Genomic DNA, 21,081 nt, shown 5'->3' on the forward strand with positions numbered 1-21,081 from the left:
AAAAGTGGCCTTGCAGAGTGGCTGCCATGGTGAGTTGCTTCATGATTGTTGCTCCCCCTGACAAACACCTCTAATTGGCTCATTCCCAGGCACTCAACCAGACACAAAGGTTTGTCGGTTGCTGTTGGCTCCTTGAGTGGGGGGGGGGGGGGGGGGGGGGGCCTTAATAGTGAGTGGCAGAGACTGCTGCTGTGGCTGTAAATTTTGTGACTGCTCGCTTCTGAAAGGATAATTCTCTCAAATAATTCAGAATGGATTTTTGTGCTTCCTCAGCAGGCCGAGAACAGGCCTGCGAGGCACGATGTCAATCTGAATGGAATGGAGGCATGATGAACAGTGACGAAGCTCTTCCTTGTTCCCCGCAAAAATACGCCAGGCAAGTCCTCATATGGAGTTCAAAAGAAATTCATGCTATATAAGCGCTTTTCCATAAGTCCATTGGGTTTGAGTTGAGATTCTGCCTCATTAGTGGAGTACGGATGGATGGGTGAACTTGTTTGATTTTTCTCAGTCACCTCAGATATATTAATAAAACAATGTCATCATGAACAGTTCATCTGGTTATAAATACTTTGAAACACTCATCCGAGTGACACAAAACCATTGTGGGCAGGTTGGGTTTTAAATTAGTCAGAGACCAAATTAATGTTTGTGACTCACACATTACTTTAGCCCTTCTCTGTTTGTTTTCTGTTTTTTTTTTTTGTTTGTTTGTTTTGTTTTTTTTGACTGTGATTGCAGGTTCACCTTTGAAACCACAAAACATGTTGCTTTGACAAATATACAAGACTGTGTCAGGAACCAGAGCTTCACTCAGGTTAAACAGGTGTTGTGGAGGGAGTCTTCAGCCTTTTCACTGTCATTTTATCCTTTCGCAGTTTTTTTTTTTAGAAACTATGACAAAAAGAAATAAGTGTAGGGTAAAACAATTAACAATGTTTCTAAGTACATATTTTACAACTGAAGTAGTTTTAATTAAAATGAAATGAAAAATTTGAATGAAAAAAAGGACAAAGGTGCAATAACAGCCATGACGGCTGCAATAATAACTATTTAAAACATTCTTCACTATAACAGGTTAAGTCTTTTTTTCGATGCCATAGTGTGAATTTCTGAAACAAAGACTAGTTCGGTTTGAATTGAGTCTTGATTGCATAAAAAGCCAGTTGAATGTCTGAAACTAAAGGCTTTGGTCTCCAGAGGCTCGATGCAGGGAAACACAGCCCCCCTTCTGGGGCCGCTGCAGCGTCTGGAAGAGCAGAATGTCGGCTCCTCCTGTTGGTCTCATCTGTTGCATCTCATATGTTGTAAAGTGATGCATGGAATGGAGCCAAAGGAATTACCTTCATTTCTCTGCTCTGCTGCTCTGACACTGCCAGAACATCTGAGAAAGAAAGGAGGGGGTGAAAACATTATTTCCCTTTTTTTCTGTCGCAGACACAGCTTCAACAGCAAAGAAAAAAAACCAAAGAGTTTCCTGTAAACATCCACCAGTTTGACTTTATTCTGAATGAAAAGTGGCTCAGTCGACACTGCCATCCACCGGTGCGCAGTCAGACTGGGAACAAAGGCGCGTGGCTTGTCTGCGTGGAGAAAGGCTGTTTAAATAAGACAGTGTCTCTGGAGCCGTCCACCCATTAAGGTGAGGGTGGTTCGATGCAGTTCTGAACTCTGGTGTCACCTCACACCCCTGCAGGGGCTAATAATACCACCGGCAGCTCAGCCACTGCTCCGCTTTCCAGGAGGGAAGAGGCAGAGCAAAGTGCTCTAACTCAGCTCCTGGTGCTTCAAGGACTGAGATCTGAGCAAATCACCACCGCTTATTGAAATCACCTTCTTTAGCTTGAAAGATTGGATGTGGATCTTTCCATTTCATTCTTTGCTGTTATCTTATTAGCGATGACTGTTTTGTCTTGTTGCAATGAGAGAAAAACACTAAAACGAGCCTCTTGTTTGACATCCCTGGTTTGATGGGTTTTTTTCTTTGGTTCATTAAGTTCTTGTTTGTTTTTTGCAACTCTCATGTTGGCAGCGAATCACTCGTCTGAGTGGCACTGGAGTTTAATCGCCGGTGGTAATCGTGAGGAGATATTGTTCAGTATTGTTTTACACATTTTGTTACTGATCTGTAAATAATTGTAATTAAGACAAGATTGAATAAGGAAACGCTCTCCATCTAACCGACTTATCTTTTCAGTAATTCATGCATCTAATATATGTTGCATCTGTTATTTATTGTTAATGGTTATTTATGTTGTTTAAAGTTGAAAATATTGCAAATGAATTCATTTGTACGTCTTGTCGGACACAGCTACTGCTTCTTCTATCCTCTAAATAACCAGTAGTAACTGTACTGATCCAGGGGGTTAGAAATACAGTAGAAAGAAAACACATAGTCACAGCTCATGTGAATTAGGGGCGTCATTTGAAAGCACAGAGACATTGAAATAATCGACTGAAGGATTTAAACTTATTGAGAATCCTATCATTGCACACGTTGACTTGGTATCGTGCAGAGGACAGTCACCTCTGCCTGATCTCTGCAAGCATCTGGACTTTCTTCTTCCTTTTCTGGATGTTCTGCTCATGTTTTGTCTTCTCAAAGTGAATTTATCGTTTGCATTCTGATGCGAAACACCCCTCCATTATCTTCTGTATGCGTTATATCATCTTGGTGACAGTTTTCCCTGCATTGTTCCGAGTCAGATCGAGAGTGACAGGCGCTCTTGTCGTAATGAAGAAGGAAAACGATCACAGATGGCAGTAGGCAGGGTCTGAAAACATCTCTCACTCCAGTTATGACCTATTTGTTCATCCTGAGCAGGAAATGTGTCTTTGTAAGGTGATAAATGTAACGGGAGCCAGATCAACCTATAGCCCATGGCTTTTACTCCACATTAGGGCGTAGAGTGGGTTAATGTGGCTGGAAGTGTAGGTCAATAATATATACTGTATATAAAAACAGAACACTGAGCCCTTGGGATTGGAAAGACAGTTAATTGTTCTTTCTTATAAACAGGTACTGTAGCACAGGACTCACATATGCTTTAGTGTGAAAAAGTTTGTCTGTATAGCTGCCTCATCCCTCAACAGCTGTTATTACTTCCACAACCATGTGACAGTGATAATGTTGGAGCTGCTAACCTCACACGTCTTTTAATGTGCATTCTGTGTGCATGGTGAGGTTCATTTGTAAAACTTTACTACAATTAAATTTGGGCAGAAAAAGGTTGGAAATCAAAGAAAACCGTCCTTATGGATAATGCAGAGATGACTGCGGCAGCTGTCTATGAACTGCCACTAATATAGCAGTAAGCCTTTAGCTGCCTTGGCATCTTAAATTATCAATTAATTTCAAATTTAGGTTGAAATTTTCGAAAATTTGAAATGTACATTCACCGCATCGTCATCTGGATCACGTGAAGATCATTTTACTGCGTGGGCTAAAACGACAAAGAAAAACCATCCAAAAGAGCTTCACACACACACACACACACACACACACACACACACACACACGCACGTCCAGATATGAGCGGGAAGGGTTTCTCCCTCCTCCTTCAGACTGTCCTTCAGACTGGAGCACAGCGTTCCCTGTGGACCTCTAAATCTTTCTGTTGAGGCGATCTTTTTTCAGGAGGCATCAGAGCGGTGCCCTGAAAACGGATCAGGACGAGGAGAAGTGGAGAGATTGAAGTTAAAAGTCTTAACTTGATTAGAATATAATGTCAAGCGATCGATACTGAATACTGCATATCTGTTTTACGTTGTGGTCAAATATGGCTTGGAAACATCATCTGAGCTCGACTATAAACTTCATCAAAGCTGAAACGACACGATGACCTTCCGTTGCCAGCGTTGTCTCGACTCTGGAGGCTTGTCTCAGAGCGGCTCCGCCGTTCTAATCTGTGTGCTCGTCCCTCTTACAAACCCTCTGCTCCAAGCTGTTTGTTGCTGTTTCCATAATGAAGGCTGTGTTGCTTCTCCCGTCGTTGGAGGAGGGATTAATCTGAAGCTCTGGCTTCACTGAGCACAACAGTTCTGTCAATATTAAACATCTGTTATGCTTTAGATGCTCTTTCAAATCTCACCATATCCCCATAGAAATGTCCCGTATTAGAAGGGACACAATGTTTTGATAATTATACTTCGTGTTTCTCAGATATTTTTTAAAAAGAGCAGCAATATTTTAAGCCATGGGGATCAAACTCCTGGCCAGCAGGCCGCCACATCACTGTTATCAGCTAATGCAACTGTTTTACTCCCCTGAAAGTGAATCAACAATTTCAAACCTTCAAAACAAAGTCAGCAAATGAGATTTATCTTGTCTTTCTGCCCTAAATGCAAAACCAAAACCGCTTAATTGAAATTTCAACACAACAATTTCAATACAACTTTATATGTTGACATAAGGAGCCTTATTCATGTTTATACAGTAGAAAAGGAACCAACTATGTAAATACCTGCAGGTTCTTGATGTGCTGGGAAAAACACTAGAAATACATTTAGTCATTTGCCTGAACTTCACAGTTAAATCCTACACACTGCCTTTTTAAACTCAACCATAAATGTATATATATGTAATAAAAACTGTTATATTACCTCAGACCTTCAGGTATAACTGATATGACAATTACTGCTGCTTATGAAACGCTTTATTATTTTAATGCCACAGCTGCGTTCCTCCACTAAAACACTGCAGTGTCTCTCATAATCTTGCATTATGACTCAAATTGGGATGAATATCATGTTTTTTTTTTTTTTGAATAAGCATTAGCTCATGCACGTTGCATCTGTTGCAGGATCCACAGCCTGTCCACTTCTTTATGTCGGCGGCAAAGAAATGTGGACAGCTTGTCATTTCAGGCCTCTCGCCGGGCTCCTATTTATAATGCACGGCCCTTTTTTGCCGATTGTGTTCATTAAATAATCGTATGTGAGTCTCAAACTGAAGAGACATATTCGATGATACAGTGAAAGTAATCCTGCAGCCGCAGCACTGTGAAGCAATTTAATTAGACGTGTTCGGCGTACGTTTGGCACAATGATACACGTTCGATACACCCCTGAAAATTCATCCTTGCTCATGCCAGTGGGAGCGCAAATGACTCGCCTCACACAATCTGTTCGTGGCGTAATTGCATTTTTATAATTGAGTCTTTTGTTTGCAGAAGAAGTCACGCTACGAGCTTGAGCCGGTGCGTTCGGGAAGAGCTGAGTCAGCAGTTTGTCCGCCTGCTGTTGGTGGAGAAGGTGGAACTTTAATGCGCATGCAGGGCGTAGAAAAAAAGACACCTGGAACATCAGCATCCTCTGGTTAGTGTTTCTATTACAAAATCCAAGACAAACAGGTGCTGCGTTATATTCTGAGAGTTGTTCATTTGTATTCTACATGTAGTTTGACTTGGCTGTGCTCCTCGTCTGTGGAAGTAGAGGCTTTTTCAACATTGTCAACATTTTCTGTGAGAAACAAGAGAATTGCATGAGGTAGTTGTGAACTCTCGAGGGAATTCTCTGAATAAAACCCGTTTTCACACCTAATTTATTCCTCCACTGCACTTGTCAGTGTGTTAATACGAACGAACAGCTTCTGAAATTCATTTTCCCCAACGGGTTAACTTGTTTATGTGAAGAGTACAAACCTGCCGTTGTTTCATGAAAGAGAAAACACTTGTTATGTTGCTGCTGCAGGATTTTTTGTGTGTGTGTGTTTTTTCTTTACAGACCAGTCCACGGCCGTGCCCCACCGTCTGACTGATCTGGGTTATTGTGCTGATTGAATTTCCAGCGGGAGCCACCCTGGCGGTAGGAAACATGATTTGCTAATTAATAAAAATGTCTCCTGGCATTTTCAAGAAAATGACAGCAGTCCCTGAGGTGTGCTAAAAGCTTTTTTGATGGACGATACGGGCTGTAAACAGGGGCAACCCGCATGTGTCAAGTCCGAAACCTATTCCGAGGCGGCCACTGCCTTGTGGGATACTTTTCAAGTCTTTGTGAGAATTTGTGTAAAGGCAAGGCATAACAAAGAGAGACCTCCCGGCCCTTCAGATTGAGAGCTGAGCAACAGACTCTTGACCTGCACCAACCTGCAGCCCTCTGGTTATACAGGGATTATTTCACCAAACTTCACAGTGAAACAAGAGATTGTTCTTAATCATTGAAAAAAAAAATACACATATATTGCGAACGTCATGCCGCTGCTCTTTTTGATACATGCCCTTGCACATTTCTGGTATTCTGGCTCTCATTTTATGTGAAATTAATTGCGTTTGTGCTCAAGTGTTTCAACAAGTGGCTACAGAAAATCAGAGCGTGTGTCTCTTTGAGCTTACCTGGATGAATAAAGGCCAAAATAAATAAGGCAAAATAATAAAAAGACTGATGCAGATGATTTATAATGAGCTGAACTGAGGGCCTTTCACTGCACTTCTAGTTTTTCTAGATTTTCTTCAGAAAAAAAGAGCAAATTAATGACAACGATCAACAAGACTGCAGTTGAGCCACATACAGTAAATGCTGAGCAAAGTGATCAAACATTTGCTCCAAGGTTTGTTACTTTCTGCTCTGGAAAATTGTTCTTAAAGGCAAAACTAACAAACCACTTGAAGCAATCTTTTTTTCACTGAGATTCAAAACAGTAAATTAAACTAATAAAGCTATAAGTTCAAGCAACTCTGGAAACAAAGCAGTTATTAAAAAATACTTTTAATGAGAACAGTATGATGACATTTATTTTTTTACAGCCAGAGAACAGAAAGTCTGGTAAACTGCAGAGCGGCGTTATAAGACCATTCAGTATTGTTTTGCAGGGATCGTTTCTTACTGAGCACCAAAACTGTGAGATCAACTACCTCTTTAGAAATCACTAGCTATGTTTCCACGATTGTGTTTCTGTGTTGCTTTTCTGCCGGCACTCCAGGGTGTGCCGTCAATCAGGGTTTGTTTTTTTTTCCTGTATTTCAAAAGAAAGAGGTAAGTCAGTTAAACAAACCGCAGTTGTGGATGTAGCCACAACTCAAATGATATCCAGTAACATGTTATGCTCATGAGGTGCCAAATAATACATGTTTGGACAAGATTTATGAAAAAAAAAAAAACCTTCTATGTGGCATGTGTGAAACTGTAATTTTCAAAGTGTGGGATTGTGGTCATCAGCAGGAAAATCAAACTATTAAACACACTACAATGAAACAGTTCACTGCAGTTACAGATAGTTTAACACAAACAGACTCTTTGCAGGACTTTATGTTTTTTTTTTATGTTACAGCATAAATAATATATGTAAACACTATGCTGAGTAATTGTGAAGAATATGGACAAGAATGTGGTGCGTCATGTTTACAAAGTGTAGCCTTAGAAAGTCATAGCAAGAATATTTCTATTGTTAAGTCACTCCACTGGTTGATTGAACTGGTGATACCACGTCTGATCTTTTTGTTCAACAGCTACAGTTTTAACAGCTGTGAATAACAACCATGATTCCAGTGTTTCCAAAGAGGAAACGAAGCATTCACAAAACGAGAACACTCAGTGATCGGGACTATACACATTGTTTGTGTCAGTGAATCGTCACAGATAGAGCTCACGTGGCTGTGGAATAATCGTGGATACAGTTGATTAACAGCGTCAGTAGATATGTAGTACAATCGGGAAAAAAAGCCTAACTTTTTGGTCTACAGTCGGTGGATTCATCAACAATGATACAAACAGTGTGCGTTGTTATTGGCCTTGTTATACATTTTTATTGAATTCTGTGAGATGCAAACTTGAGAATACGTAAATGTCAGTCTTGGCAGCAGCAGTTCCCACTTCCCACTAGTGGAGCAGCCATGAATTCAGACTGAGCTGCTTCAAATAATGAACCGCTTGAGTAAGACGTGCAGGCAGACGTGAGCATCTTTTTATACTTGCTGGCTGGGATTACAGTGTAAAAATGACAAAGTGCACCCTAATTTTAATGAAATCAGGTGTTTATCTTATAAAAGAATAGAATAATTAGATTAATTTCTCTGCAGAATGTTCCAGATCATCGGGTTGAATCATTCATAATACTGTCTTTAATGGATAGTAGGTTACTTTGCTTCACAGAATGTTTTGCTTTCTTTCTGACGGGACTTAATTACCTGTTAAACATAATCAAGCATGTGTCAACTGCTGCAGTTTACATTTATGCAGATCTGAGGGCTTCAGAGACTGGTGTGTTTGTTGGGAGTGACTTGATCCTGAATTCTGGAAGTTTTACTCGCACGTTCAAATGAGAAACTACATTCACAGAATCCATTGAAACAGACTGGTCAGTGGGTCCTAACTCGATTTAAGTCAACAGTTACACTTTTACAGACTTGACTTCTATATTTTGAAAGAACAGAATGATAAATGCTGCTGATGAATTTCACCAAAATGGAAACAAACCAGATTATGTTCCACTTATCTGACAGGTTTCTTCTGCAAAATGAGCACTTTTCTCACACAACATGGATTTTCCAGCGTTGATGAAGAGGCCAGTAATGTTTTAGAGGGTTTCACAGCTGCACCGCGATGCAGACCGGAGGAACGTAAAGATAAAGGCGATGCACTGACTGGAACTCTTACTGTCTTTTAACACCAGCTTGTGTGTTTCGGCACACATTTCTAAATCAGTACCCATTCCACCACAAGTCAAACAGTTCTTGTTGGGTAAATAAGTTTTTCCCATCAGCAGGTGTCGATATTTTATGTTACATCTCATCTCTGTAATATTTGCGGTGAATAATGATGGATACCAAACACAACATATTCGTCACCGTCCCCCTGTGGGGCCTGGTGATTGATAAGAGTCCTGTCACGGTTCACATCACCTTCAGAACTCCTCCTAAATGCTGCTTCTTACCTACACGAACGCACATCTTACAGTCACTTTCCATCGTCTCATACGGTCACTTCCGTCTTGCTGTTGGTGACAAAGTACGGCTGTGGAGGCAGGTAGCGGGCGTTGTGCAGCTCCTGCTCCACGATGCAGAGTTTCTTTGGGCCGTAGCTCTGCCGGAGTCCCAGCGTCTCCCTGCTCTCCCAGGACCGGAGCACGGCCGGGCTGGCGGCGGCGCTGGAGCTGTAGCACAGCGACTGGGAGCTGTGGCTCCTGGAGCTTTTGTGCTTGTGCCCGTTCTGCTTGGCGGCCAGCTGTCTGGGGGGGCTGTAAGGATTACTCAGCTCGGGCTCCATGTCCATGCCCTCCATAGGAAGGCCTCCCTTGGTCGCCATCTCCATAAGTTGCCGCCGGCTGCTGTGGAAGCTGTCATTAGCTTTCTCAGCTAGCAAACGCACAAAGAAAGAAGAAGATGACCTTTGTTATTTTCTCCTCATTCAGTGTTTCCTTGTATCTCTGGCCGTGCTGAGCAACTACAAACTTTAATCTAAAAACTGAACACACAGAAATGAAGAGAGAAATTCACATCCATGTTGATTGTCATATTTCTTTGCTAACTTCCACAAAGAGGTGATGCATGAAAACATTTGCAAGAAAGTATACCAACCCTTCATGTGTCTCCTTCTGCAAAGTGTATTATCAATGCTTTAAATAGTTTTGGAATATTTACGCCAGTGTTGGTTTTAATAATTTAAATGATATATACTGGTGGTTTTTAAGGCGTATTTTACGAAACTTAAAAAAGACCAATTAAATGGCAATTAAAAATAAAACATGGAGCAGCTGATCATAAAATTGCTTGACAGATGCCAAGATTCATGTGAATATCTATAAATGTAATAAAAGTTAGTTCGAAGGTTGATGTTGGCTTCATGGGAAAGCGGCACATCATCAGTGAATGGTGAGCTAATTATTTAAATATTGCCAAATGCTGAAAACATTTAATGATCAGGAGTAGAGTCGCTGATATCACACACACATTATTCCAAAGGTGTTTTCACGCTGTGCCTACATGTCTAAAATTAAATCTGCGCCAATTAAAATATGGTAAACACACATGCAGGTGCTCTCTGTGTCTGACGTGCTGAGTGTGGTTTGGTTCTGATATTTGCCAGAGGACCACTGCACGGTGCGTTCTGTCTTTTGGCATCCTGCTCGCTATAATCATCTTCCCTAATTTGCTCATAATAAGCACCGAGGTGAGATTCTATGTGCCTAATCAGGTGCAGACAATGTGCGAAAACAGTATTTTTGTACTTGAGCAGTAATCGAGCCAGAGCACTCGCGGCTCCTGCATTACCTTTTGTCATCCCCCCCCCCCCCTTTTGGGTTTCAGACTTTTTTTCTAATGAAATATCTCTCAGATAACCTTTAATGTGGCCTCTTTATTAGAGGCAGTCAATATCTGAGCTGCGAATTGCACCTGGTCCAGGAATAGAGGCGTGGGATCGTAGTAGTTGTGATCAGCTCTTTCAGAGGCCCGTGCACTGCAGACACAGCATGCGTGGTGTCGTCGCATCTCTTCCTCCCCACGCTCCCACTTATTTGTGTTTTGATTACTCCTGATTGTCTCCTGTCCCCGGGCTCATTTACTGAGGTTTTTGCTCCCATTTTTTTTTTTTTTTTTTTTCCCTAATGATCAGTTATTTTGACGCCACTTCAGTGGAGAAGCTCGGTCTGTTCGTGTTGATCACAGAAAGATAGAGAGAGAGAGAGAGAGAGAGAGGGAGAGTGAGCTGTGATTGGATTAACTACACGCCTGCTGATAGCTGTCATCTCTTCTGTTGGCCGGCTCCATCAAACACAGCTAATTGATTCAGGTGGAATCTAAAAAAAGACTTAAGTTCTCACAGGGCTAATAGCATCGGTTTCAGACCTGCAAATATTACCTTCACTCCTCGCTTTGAAGCCGCTTTATTCGTGTTTTAGTCAAAGTTTTGCTCAGCTGGTATCAGGAGTTCAAGCACAAACAAGATTGTTGATCAAAAGCAGTATTTTCATTTCAGTTCAGCTAAACTCATTTTTTTAGGATACAGTGAAGACCGTAGACCAGGGGTGTCAAACATGAGGCTGATTTTTGTTGTCCATGCACCGACTGCAGACTTTCTAGAATTAGTGCAAGAGAAGAAGAGCAAGCTTGCTTCTATAAATACTCTTCCAGCCGCCCTCTTGCTTTGGGATTGATGGACTTTGGATTAACTTACAAGGATTTCTGTCAGCCGGAGATCTGACAGAGATTCAAAACAGCCACATTTCTATTTAAAGAGGAACTGCTGCTGGTTTGTAGCAGGTGTCCTAAATTCTGTAAACATTCTTTTTTTTGTGTGTCTGATCAAGTCTCAAAGTCAGATATCTTATATAATTCCTTACCTTGAACTTAAAATAGATTGTTGCTATTAAAGTGCAACATAAACTGCTGCAGTTTATTTAAGCTCATCACAGATTCTGACTTTACGCTCAAGTAATGGATTACATGAGTTTGTCAGATGAAATTCTGAACGGTGAACCAAGTCTTACCCACAGCCTTGAGTGAGGTGTACTTGTTGAGATCCGGCACGGGGTTCTGCTGCTCGTACGGGCTGGTGATCGGTCCCACGGCCGGGTACGGCTGACTTATCAGAGTGGGTGAGTGAGCCAGATTGTTCAGCTGGCTGCTGTCTGAAAGCAGAGGAAACACAAATTGCTCAAGCAGGCAAAGCGTACATGTAAAACTTTTAAAAATTAATCAAAATAAATCACCACCGCAACATTTCCATGTCAATTTTTTTATTTTTTACTTTCAATTAAACTGACTTTCTCTCCTCTTTGTGACTGTTGCATCATGTCAGTTTCCCAAAATACGTCTTGACAGAATGAAGCTGAATATGCGACGAGCGCATCTTTTAACTGGGTAGTGTCACTTTCCCTTAAGTAGACTTTTCTGGGGACCCAGCTGGAGGGCCGCGGCGCCTCTTTGTAAAACCGAACTAATCCTACAGTAGACATCTGGTAAATTAAGGGGTGCAGAGCAAATAGACTGGCCCCCTGCCTCCTGGCATGACAGAGCAAACAGATGTTCCCAGTGTATTCTCCTCGCTCAGATCGCAGGAGAACGTTAGCAGTTCTCCGCAGGCTGCTGCTTGCATGGCTGCTTGTACGGATAAAATTACTTATTTTGTAAAGTTTAAATACGATGAGTCCATTAGTCCTTGGACTAGAATGTGTCTGATAAAAACACATCATTAATACAGAAAATGGGTTAATTAGGCTCTTATTCCCCACTGGTCAGCAAGAAACTTTATTACTGTGCTAATTAATTTGGAAAGTCTCAAATTATCAATGCTGTCTCATGAAATGATGCAAAGGACGGCTTCGACAAATCGTCCGCTTCATCACACCTCAACAAGGGAACGAGCGAGATCAGATCTGAAGGTCGCCGTTAAGCAGACAGAAACAAACGGAGTCTCGGTGTTTTGCCGCATGATCAGGACATTTTTAAGACCTATTTTTTACCAAAAGCCCGTGACCTTTAAAAATGAGACAGAGGATCTTTCTAACACGCACAGGTAACATATCACACTCTGTTATATAAGAATCAAACGGCAGAAACGGGGTGAGATCCCCACATCAGGTTTATCTGTGTTAACTCGTCAGGTTCTTTTTCCGAGCTTATTGACCTGCTTCAGTTTTCATACTCTAAGTGGGCCATGGACACAGACCCTCATTCTGCGTGTTCTTGTTCAAACCGCCGAGCTCCTCTGCCGATGCAGCGTACGCCGGATTTACTTTTGGTTTTACTGACCTCACCACAGAAGTAATACTGCTTTTCCGTAAGTCTGTTGTTCAAATAAATGTTAAAAACAGAACAAAAACAGCTCTAACCAGCCTGGACGAGGCCCGGCCCACACGCTGGAAGCCACCAGTCCAGATCAAAAGCATCTTCAGGCATTTCCCTGTCAGATGAATCATTTCCATGGAGAATCATCTGAGTTGTCATTAGTGAAGCTTCTCAGGAACCAGTTTGTAATGGACACCACTTCAGCGGTCTCACTTGACTGAACAGATCCTCCACTCAAGGTCAAAGTCAGAGCATCTGCTTAAAGACAGAAACCACTGAATGCCTTGGCTGCCGCGTTTAAACCCCAAACATATGTGAAGAAAACTGTCATTTGCATGTATTTGTTAAATGAAGATGATAATACCTTCAAGTTCAGTTTTAACTTCAGCGCTGGTGTTTGCAGCTGTTCTTCTTCTTGCCTGACTCTGTTGACGGAGTGTCACTGGCTGTTTGCTCTGTTGTCAGTGTGGCAGATTTTGTGTCAGCCTTATGGCGGAAACTAGGCCGCTTCTGGAGACTCCTAAGGTTAAAGACTTCACGGTTGTTGCTGGAAATAAGCAAGTTAACACTCCAGACGCAGACACCTCCCAGGAACTCATAAAAAGATTTAAGAGGATGATATTTTGGGATCTGTATGCCCAGAAATAAGTGATACAAGGAGATGGCTCCTTTTATTTACAGACAGCCTACTTTGAAGTTGGTGATACACTCAATTTCTTGTCATTTCCCGTCAGACTTCAGAAAATGTTAACGTCAAACTATAGACTTTAATTCTATATATACACACAAGAGTTATTCTTAATATTTATACATTACTGGATCAAATCTGTTTTATAAATCAAACATATTGTCATGTGCTCCAATTGCGATATGAAGTATGTATTATTCTAAATCCCAAACACTAAAGTCTAGATTTTGTTCTGCAGTAAATTCGGGTATATACAAAGTCAGGGTGCCTCTTTTCACTTTTCCTTGTCAATAAAACGTCAGTTCTCACAGTCAGTACTTTCAAATGTCAATACAAGTCTTTGTTCACTGAAGTCTAAGAGGTTTTCATCAAAGTGCCAGCCTGTTTTGTTTTGTTTTTGCATGGCACTGATAGCAGTTAAAAATACATATTTAGTTCAGGGATCCAGGGTTAAAGAGGAGGTGTGATTCAAAAATAACACAGATGGAGAAGCTGGAATTGATTCCTCCAACTCGTCACTTAGAACAGAAAACACAGTTACCCCAGCAGAAAACATGGGCCAACGTCCATGAAGCATCATCTGTATACAAAGCGCTAATGGAAAATTGTGATTGCTCTGTAAACGTCTGGTTTGATTCCTCAGATGCCAACAGGGAGACTTCTCACTGGCTACTAATTCAACGCCATGATGGCACCGTCATGTTATTGAACTGAAGAAGATAAAACTGGAAAGAAGATGGATGCACGGATGGATATATAAGAAATCATTAAAAAAAAGTGACTTTTTTCCCATTTGCACAAGTAAATGAGTAACAAGCACCTTCAATTTAAAGTTTTCTACAGTAGAGAGGCTAAATATCAGGAACATTAAAGTCACACTTCGAGCCTCGGTCCAGCTGCGTGTGCTGCCAGCTGCTAGCATGAAGCAAATTCAAGCTAACCATCTGTAGCAAGCATATTCTCAGAAGTGATGCCACACACCGCTCTTCTGTCAGCATCCAAATATTTCCCGGGTTTGTAATGACCTGCCAGGAGGTTTGAGGTGTGGGGCGTGCGGCACGCGGCAGGTGGAAACCGAGACGCCGCGTTTGGAGGCCGTTTGGAGGCCGCCGTCAGAAGCAGCGCGGCTGAAAGACATTTCTATCTGGAAGTGAGGGAAGCGGACTGTCATGCACCAGTGGAGTGTTTGGCACCGAGCGGAGACTTTGTTCTCTCTGGCTGGCTGCCTGGAGCGAAAAGAGGCCACACTCCACAGTTGCCCCGCGTACGCAGATGTCCGCCAGGACGTGGAGGCGATAGGACTGGTGGCCTCACAAAATGTGTAATGCGGCGGGCGCCTTGAGGAGAACGAGAGCTCATATCCCAGCCTAACAGATTTCTGTTATCTTTGACAGGCACCAGATGAGAAGTGGGGGGGGGGGGGGGGTTTCCTCCCTCTGGAGCCTTTCACTCACCGCTTTACACCACTGTCTGTTACATACAGTGACTATTATAGCCGCAAGAAAGCACCACTGCTGTACGTGTGGCAAAAAATATCACCTCACCTCTCGTCACCTTTCAAGAACCGCTGTAAAAAAAAAAAACTACGCTCGTCGCTATGGTGTGGCCGACTCAATTACACAGAATCCCTCTCATCGTCTGTGTAAGCCTCCGCGGATCGACATGCTCAAGGTCACCAAGTGAAAGGGGAAGCTCATTTTCCAATAAATATCTGCAATAAAAAATTTGGATCACATTCAGAATGGCTGCTTTTTAAGGTTTCTGCTCTTTCTTTTCTAGAATATTTAACTTCGTGGTGGTTCAGGCTTGACCCTTTAACTGTCCTGTGTGGTAACATAGCATCCAAGCTAGCGCTGATTAGCTTCACTCAGGCTGTGTTTTAACTTGAGTCACTGAATGTCCTCCTGCAGGAGAAGCTTGTTTATTGCCACTACTGCCTCCAGAGGAGTCTGGAATAGTTGAATAACATGAAACGAGAAGTGGAATCGGGCTGTTTTTGGTTGCATACTGGATTTTGCCTGTCCTGACATTGATCCATGTTAGTGATCAATCGCCAGGGTGGCGTTCAGCCAAAACCAAAGATCTGCAGTATACGTTTCGGTTTTCAGATTCTATGGAAGTACGACGTCGCTGAGTGACAGGAAGCACAGTGGACTTGTGGCAGCCGCATTTAGCAACAAGTTAAATGGCACATGCAGAAAGCTGTCAGTGTTGCTGTCCTATCATTAAGTGAGACAGATTACGTAACGTTTCTGCTACCAGATAGTGCACATTCTCAACATGATTCCTACAACGCTGAGGATCGTCCGTCATGAATTGCTGCCCGAGGATAATCTGCTCATCTTGAAATTATGCCAATATTCTGGGGATTATTTGTGAAGTGAATTGTTTTTAACTGTGCACAAATCTTTGATTTGTTTTCTTAATTTCCTGCAAAAGTACCTCAAATTTTCAATTTGGTATTTTTATAATGATGTAGTTCAGTGAAAACGTGCCATCAGACGGGCCACGAGTTTCATTTTCATCAAATAAAACGTCTTAAGAAGCTTTTTCCATTTAAAGAATAGCGGCTCAGCACTTGCTGTCAAGTGTTCGCTCACTTTACTTTTCAGCACAGCATAAAGCGTAAAGTGGATCAGATCACTTTCACATTTTTTCATTACCTGCTAACCTCAAGCTGTACGCCGTACTGACACTCGCCCTCATCGCTTTTCAGCCTAATGAGGCTTTTATGAATAAAGGAAACAGTCAAGATTTGTGCTCGACTTGAGAAGAGATCGTTACTGACTGAAGCGATCAAGGCATTAATGAGAACTCGGGGTTTTTCTGTATGCGTGCCGTGTAGGCGTCGGTGCTGATGAATGAGAGAGTGAGGGAGCACTATATTGTGCGAGGCTGTGGCATACAATAAGTACTGGCTAAGAAAGAGCTGTTGGTTGTCAGTGGTAATTAGTGTCTACGTTAGTGATCACTGTGGGTGTGACTAATTGCCTCAGCAGCCTTCAGGATTTGGGATGGATGATTTTTTTTCTCTTCTTCTTCTTCTTCTTTCTCCATCACTTCCGGTTTCACACACAGATCAGAACAGGAAATTGACTCTACGTGCCTCCCAGTAATAGATTTTTACTGTTTAAACAAGAGCAATGCTAATGAGCTATGAGCTATGGATTTATCCAGTGTAAAAGTATCTCATGTAATTTTTTAATGTTTTTTTTTTAGCGTATTGTAAATACGGAGATAGAAATGCGTCGATACTTACGGAAACTGTTAACTCTGGTTTGTATGTTTTCGTAGTGTTGACCGAAGCCTATGTCGTCCGTGTGTTCGGAGGCAGGGTGGCGGATCACTTGTGCAAGAGCTCTGAAAAGATGAAGAACAGTCGCATTGTGGGATGTTTTGTGTCAACAGTGGAAAACGGTTTAATCTTTGATTCAAGAATTCATGTGACCATTCCCAAAATTAAGTCACACAACCAAAACCAGTCAAAATGACCAAAACAGAACTACAACTATTCAGTTCAGACAACTGTATTTATCCCACAGGGAGCAATTCTAATGTGCCTTCAGTATACATTCATATTCATGCTTGGATTGTATGAATAACATAAATAAATAATCAATAATCAAATAATTGTCAAGGGAACAATTTAAGCCTGGGGCAGAGGGAGATGTCAAAACAGTAACATAAAACCAGATAAGATATGAGATAAAGTGCATAAGATCAACACAATGTAGTATAAAAACAATAATAAAGGCAAGAAAAAAATCATGTCCTCTAAATAAAGTCATTAAAAATGGAAGTTTCAGAAGAAATGGTCAAGACATTTGTCATATTTCTGTGTAACTTAACTACATTTTAAAGCAGAAAACGCAACTTTAACCAAAAACGTCAACTTGTATTTAAAGAAAAACTGATTTTCTTTCATTACAACATTTAAAGTCTCCTGTTCACATATGCATTACATGTTGTATTCTCTACGTTTGTATTTTGGTTGCTGTAAGCCTGTATTCTCAGCTCTCTCTTTGTTAGTGGTGCAAATCAAAAGCTTGCTGGGATTATAATTACATTTTTGTCACAAGGGCCTCTTCAAAATCCAGTAATGAAGAACTCTCGAAATATCTCAGTATCTGCTTCTACATCCTGTCTCAGGCTTTCATATTTTGCTTTTACTCTTTTTCACTGATCAGATTTAAATGATATCAGCTGTTATCAAGAACTATCTTGTTTTTGAACAAACCATCAATGGCTGAACAGCGTCTCTTCAGGTCGGATGTTTCCCAGAGTGAAACCCCTCCTGAGTGGGCAGCTGAACAGTAGTAAACCTCATTGTGTCCACATGAAGTGTGTTTTTGAAAAAAAATTAAGCCTGTTTGTGTTACTCACATGCTGCCATTTTTGGGGGGCACAATTTCACATTTTACATTTAACTCATAAACATAGAAATGCGAGGTACAACTCACAAGTGTCCAGAACTGAGTTTACAGGCAATGCATGCAGGTGATCTGAGTCAAAATGTTATTTTGTCACTTTCTTTATCAGCTTTGATGTTTGATGTGTAGTGAACATGCAAATCCCCTTTTACTGTGGGCAGGCACACAACTCAGGATGACTGAAGATGATCTGTGACAATTCAGATTATTTCTCTATTAAACTGTTATTCAGTCATCAACTTGTTGCTATTTATCGGTGATCAACAAAAAAATCTAAACTTTTAAATGTTTTTGGTCAAGAGAGGTATCAACTCAATAAATAAATAAATAAATAAATAAATAACAGCAAAAAGGGGGAAACGGGCCACTGACCGAGACATGTTCTCTCTGTTTGGACGGTGCGTCTTCTCCAAACCCAGCTTGGTGAAAATCCCAATCAGAGCCATGATGGCCACGACCCCGCAGATCACGTACACGATCAGGTTGGTCTTATCCTTGGCGGACTCCAGCGCCACGTCCACCTTGGGAGGGGGTCTGCCGGTCATCATCCACGGCGGGGTGTCGTAGTTCTTGCAGGTGGTCTGGTCCAGCCGGGAGCTCCTGAAGGCGCAGCAGAACCGGAAGCCACAGGTGCCGCAGCAGTACAGGTAGTTCCCCGTCTCGCACGTGAACGGCGGGTCCCACTGGCCCATCACGTCGTAGTAGCCGCGACACTTGTCCTCGACGTGCGGGCTCTCCGTCACTCCGCTGCCGGCGTCCTTGGACTCGTTGAAGCCGGTGACCAGCATGAAGCCGTCGACGCTCTGACCCGGCTCGCCCTCCGCGTCGCACACCGTAACTTTCACCAGAAAGTAGCCGAGCAGCAGCTCGGCGCCCCGCATGGTTAGGCGCTCTCGTCTCCCCTTTGACACCCTGACAAGCTCTCAGCAGCCCGGCCGGATCTTCTGCAGAGCGGGGAGAGAGCCATGCGTAAATGTGGGGAGGCTGATTCCAACCTCCATGCGTAAAAACCGCGGTGCCACGATTCACTTCAGTCCGTGGACTAACAGAAATAGTTCAAAAGAAAAAAAAAAGTAAAGAAAAGGGAAAAAAGAAATAAAAAAACGTGGTAAAGGAGTTGAAATGTCCAAAGGAAAGTCTACACGAGCAAATACTTGAAGCGCATCGGCGCGCGCTGCCTGGCTGTGCTGCAGGGTGACAGACACACACACCTCTGAGGCTGTCGCGCTCCACACAGCCAGTCACACACACACATACACATACACATACACACACACACAGACCGAGATGGAGAGAGACAACGCAAAAGGACCCGATGAGTGAGTGAATTGGGGGTGAGAGAGGGAGAGAGCCAATAAGAGCAGAGCCGCGCGCAGTGGTTCTAATTACAGCCCATTATCACTGCGCTGTCTCCAAAAAAATAAAACACTGCAAAGATAAAAATCTGTGGGCCAGAATCACACCAACAACAGCATCCAAAACACAAAACTGATCTCCATATTGCCAAATTGGCTGATTGGATTTTATTATGGTAGCTAACAAGTAGAAATACAAGCTGCAGTTAATGATGACTTGTTTGCGCTGTTTGCAGCAGTTCAACATGTATAATGATCCCACTGTCAGTGCTTCAGCCAGCACAAGTTTTGAATAAGACTTAATCACTCTGACAAACTCTGCACATGGTAACATATCAGTGTAAAATGTAGACATTGTTGTTTTACACTTCCAAAAATCCTTTGTAACATTTCATCACACAGAAATCAATGAGAAATTGTATTAATTAAGCTGAAATGCATGTTGTTTTTTTTAACTGTGGGAGGAAATCAGAGCAGAAAACCTATGCATGCACAGGGAAAATATGCAAACTACATGCACTAAGGCACCCAGCCTGACCAGCTTGACATGTTGTTGCTGAGGTTAGAAACCTCCATTAGACCCTGTTGCACTTTATCGTAAAGCATTGAACTCCGCAGTATCTTTTCTCATGTTATTTCCCTCACTATACACATCATCTGACTCTGACTTTTAAATATCTTCCTTTATAATTATCTATTTGCAAAATGCTTTTTTTCCCACCTAGTTTCATAATCCAGCCAATTGTTGTACAAATAGAGGAAAATGTTCTCTTATTAATAGGAATCATATTTGTAGCAGAAAAACTAGAATTAAGCTTCATTTTTCGAAGTTTCCATCCTCTAGAAGTACATCCAGTGTTTAGGTTTAGCACTTTTAATTAGAGCCATAACCCGCCTGGCTCCTGTGATTATCACTTCTCCCACACAGTTGTAACACCAGCGATATCCTAGAAAACTGTCATTCAGCTTCATCTGCTTCTTTAAACCATTGTTTTAGAGAATCCATCTGTCCGGCTCTTCAGCAGGGCTTAATCCAACATCCTGGATTTATTCATGTTCGTGTTAATTCCCTACAGACGGCGATACTTAATACCATGTTTGATTCAAATGTGCTTTCTGTTTGGGCTTTGTGTTAAAGAGTCTTTGAATTTGTGGGCTGCCGGAGAACGAAATCTGCCAAATGAATGAAATGATGATAATTGGGGGCAGTGCTAAATCCAGCTCTACTAAGTTATGCTCATCCTCCCGCACTCTGGAAGCCTTGGTGTCCATTCTCCTGCACGTCGTACGACTGCTTCCAGAAGCTTTCAATGCAAAGTAAAGCTTAAACCTCCATACTTAGTTATATTTGTGTATGTAAACATTGCAATCGTAAATTGGGGTTTGATTAAACTTTCACCCGTCCTCTCCATTGTGCTGTAATCACATGCAGAGCACTTCATTTCAGGGTTCATTTCATGCACAGACTATATTCCAGCTCCAGCTATTAATTACAGATCATTTACAAACAGGAACAGATGATGAAGGGGCCTCGACAAGTATGGATCTCCAGTAAAGCAACTTGGCAAATTATTTTTAGAGGAACCTTTTTATCTAAAACTATGATTAGCGGAAGGAGGCTCACCATCTGCCGCTTGAGATATCTCACTCTTTTTTTTCTTCTTCTTTGTTTGATGTTGAATCATCGCAGCTATGGGAGGCTACTTTTATTTACAATTGCCTGTCAGGGGAGCTTGTGCTTGTCTCGTCTTTGCGCGTCTTTAAAGTTCCCTATAAATAGTTTTTGCGTAGCCCCAAAGGACAGAACTTCAGACTTCCTTCAAAGTGAAAACAGTGCGAGATGAAGTTCAGATGAGAAACACTTTATTGAAATGTTCAACGAT

The 21,081-nt window shown here is 41.9% G+C and overlaps 1 protein-coding gene across 1 annotated transcript; it reads right to left on the reverse strand.

The window, feature by feature from the left end:
- Positions 1-8,908: 8,908 nt before the first annotated feature.
- shisa9b (shisa family member 9b) lies at positions 8,909-18,912 on the reverse strand. The gene is made up of 4 exons (XM_030089952.1): positions 18,216-18,912; positions 16,673-16,773; positions 11,426-11,566; positions 8,909-9,293 (listed from the first exon to the last, which is right to left on the reverse strand). Exons 1-4 carry the CDS (start codon positions 18,722-18,724, stop codon positions 8,911-8,913), a joined length of 1,134 nt encoding a protein of 377 aa, XP_029945812.1. The 5' UTR covers positions 18,725-18,912; the 3' UTR covers positions 8,909-8,910.
- Positions 18,913-21,081: the final 2,169 nt, after the last annotated feature.

Source organism: Salarias fasciatus, chromosome 4 (assembly GCF_902148845.1).
Source record: "Salarias fasciatus chromosome 4, fSalaFa1.1, whole genome shotgun sequence".
Lineage (NCBI taxonomy): Eukaryota > Metazoa > Chordata > Actinopteri > Blenniiformes > Blenniidae > Salarias > Salarias fasciatus.

Bases quoted from the DNA above. Each gene is read 5' to 3' on its own strand.
- shisa9b (XM_030089952.1), bottom strand. From the start codon at position 18,724: ATGCGGGGCGCCGAGCTGCTGCTCGGCTACTTTCTGGTGAAAGTTACG. The intron at 16,774-18,215 runs GTCAGTGGCCCG...TCATCTTTTCAG, and splicing joins AACAGAGAGAACATGTCTCG to AGCTCTTGCACAAGTGATCC. The intron at 11,567-16,672 runs GTAAGTATCGAC...CTCTGCTTTCAG, and splicing joins AACCAGAGTTAACAGTTTCC to ACAGCAGCCAGCTGAACAAT.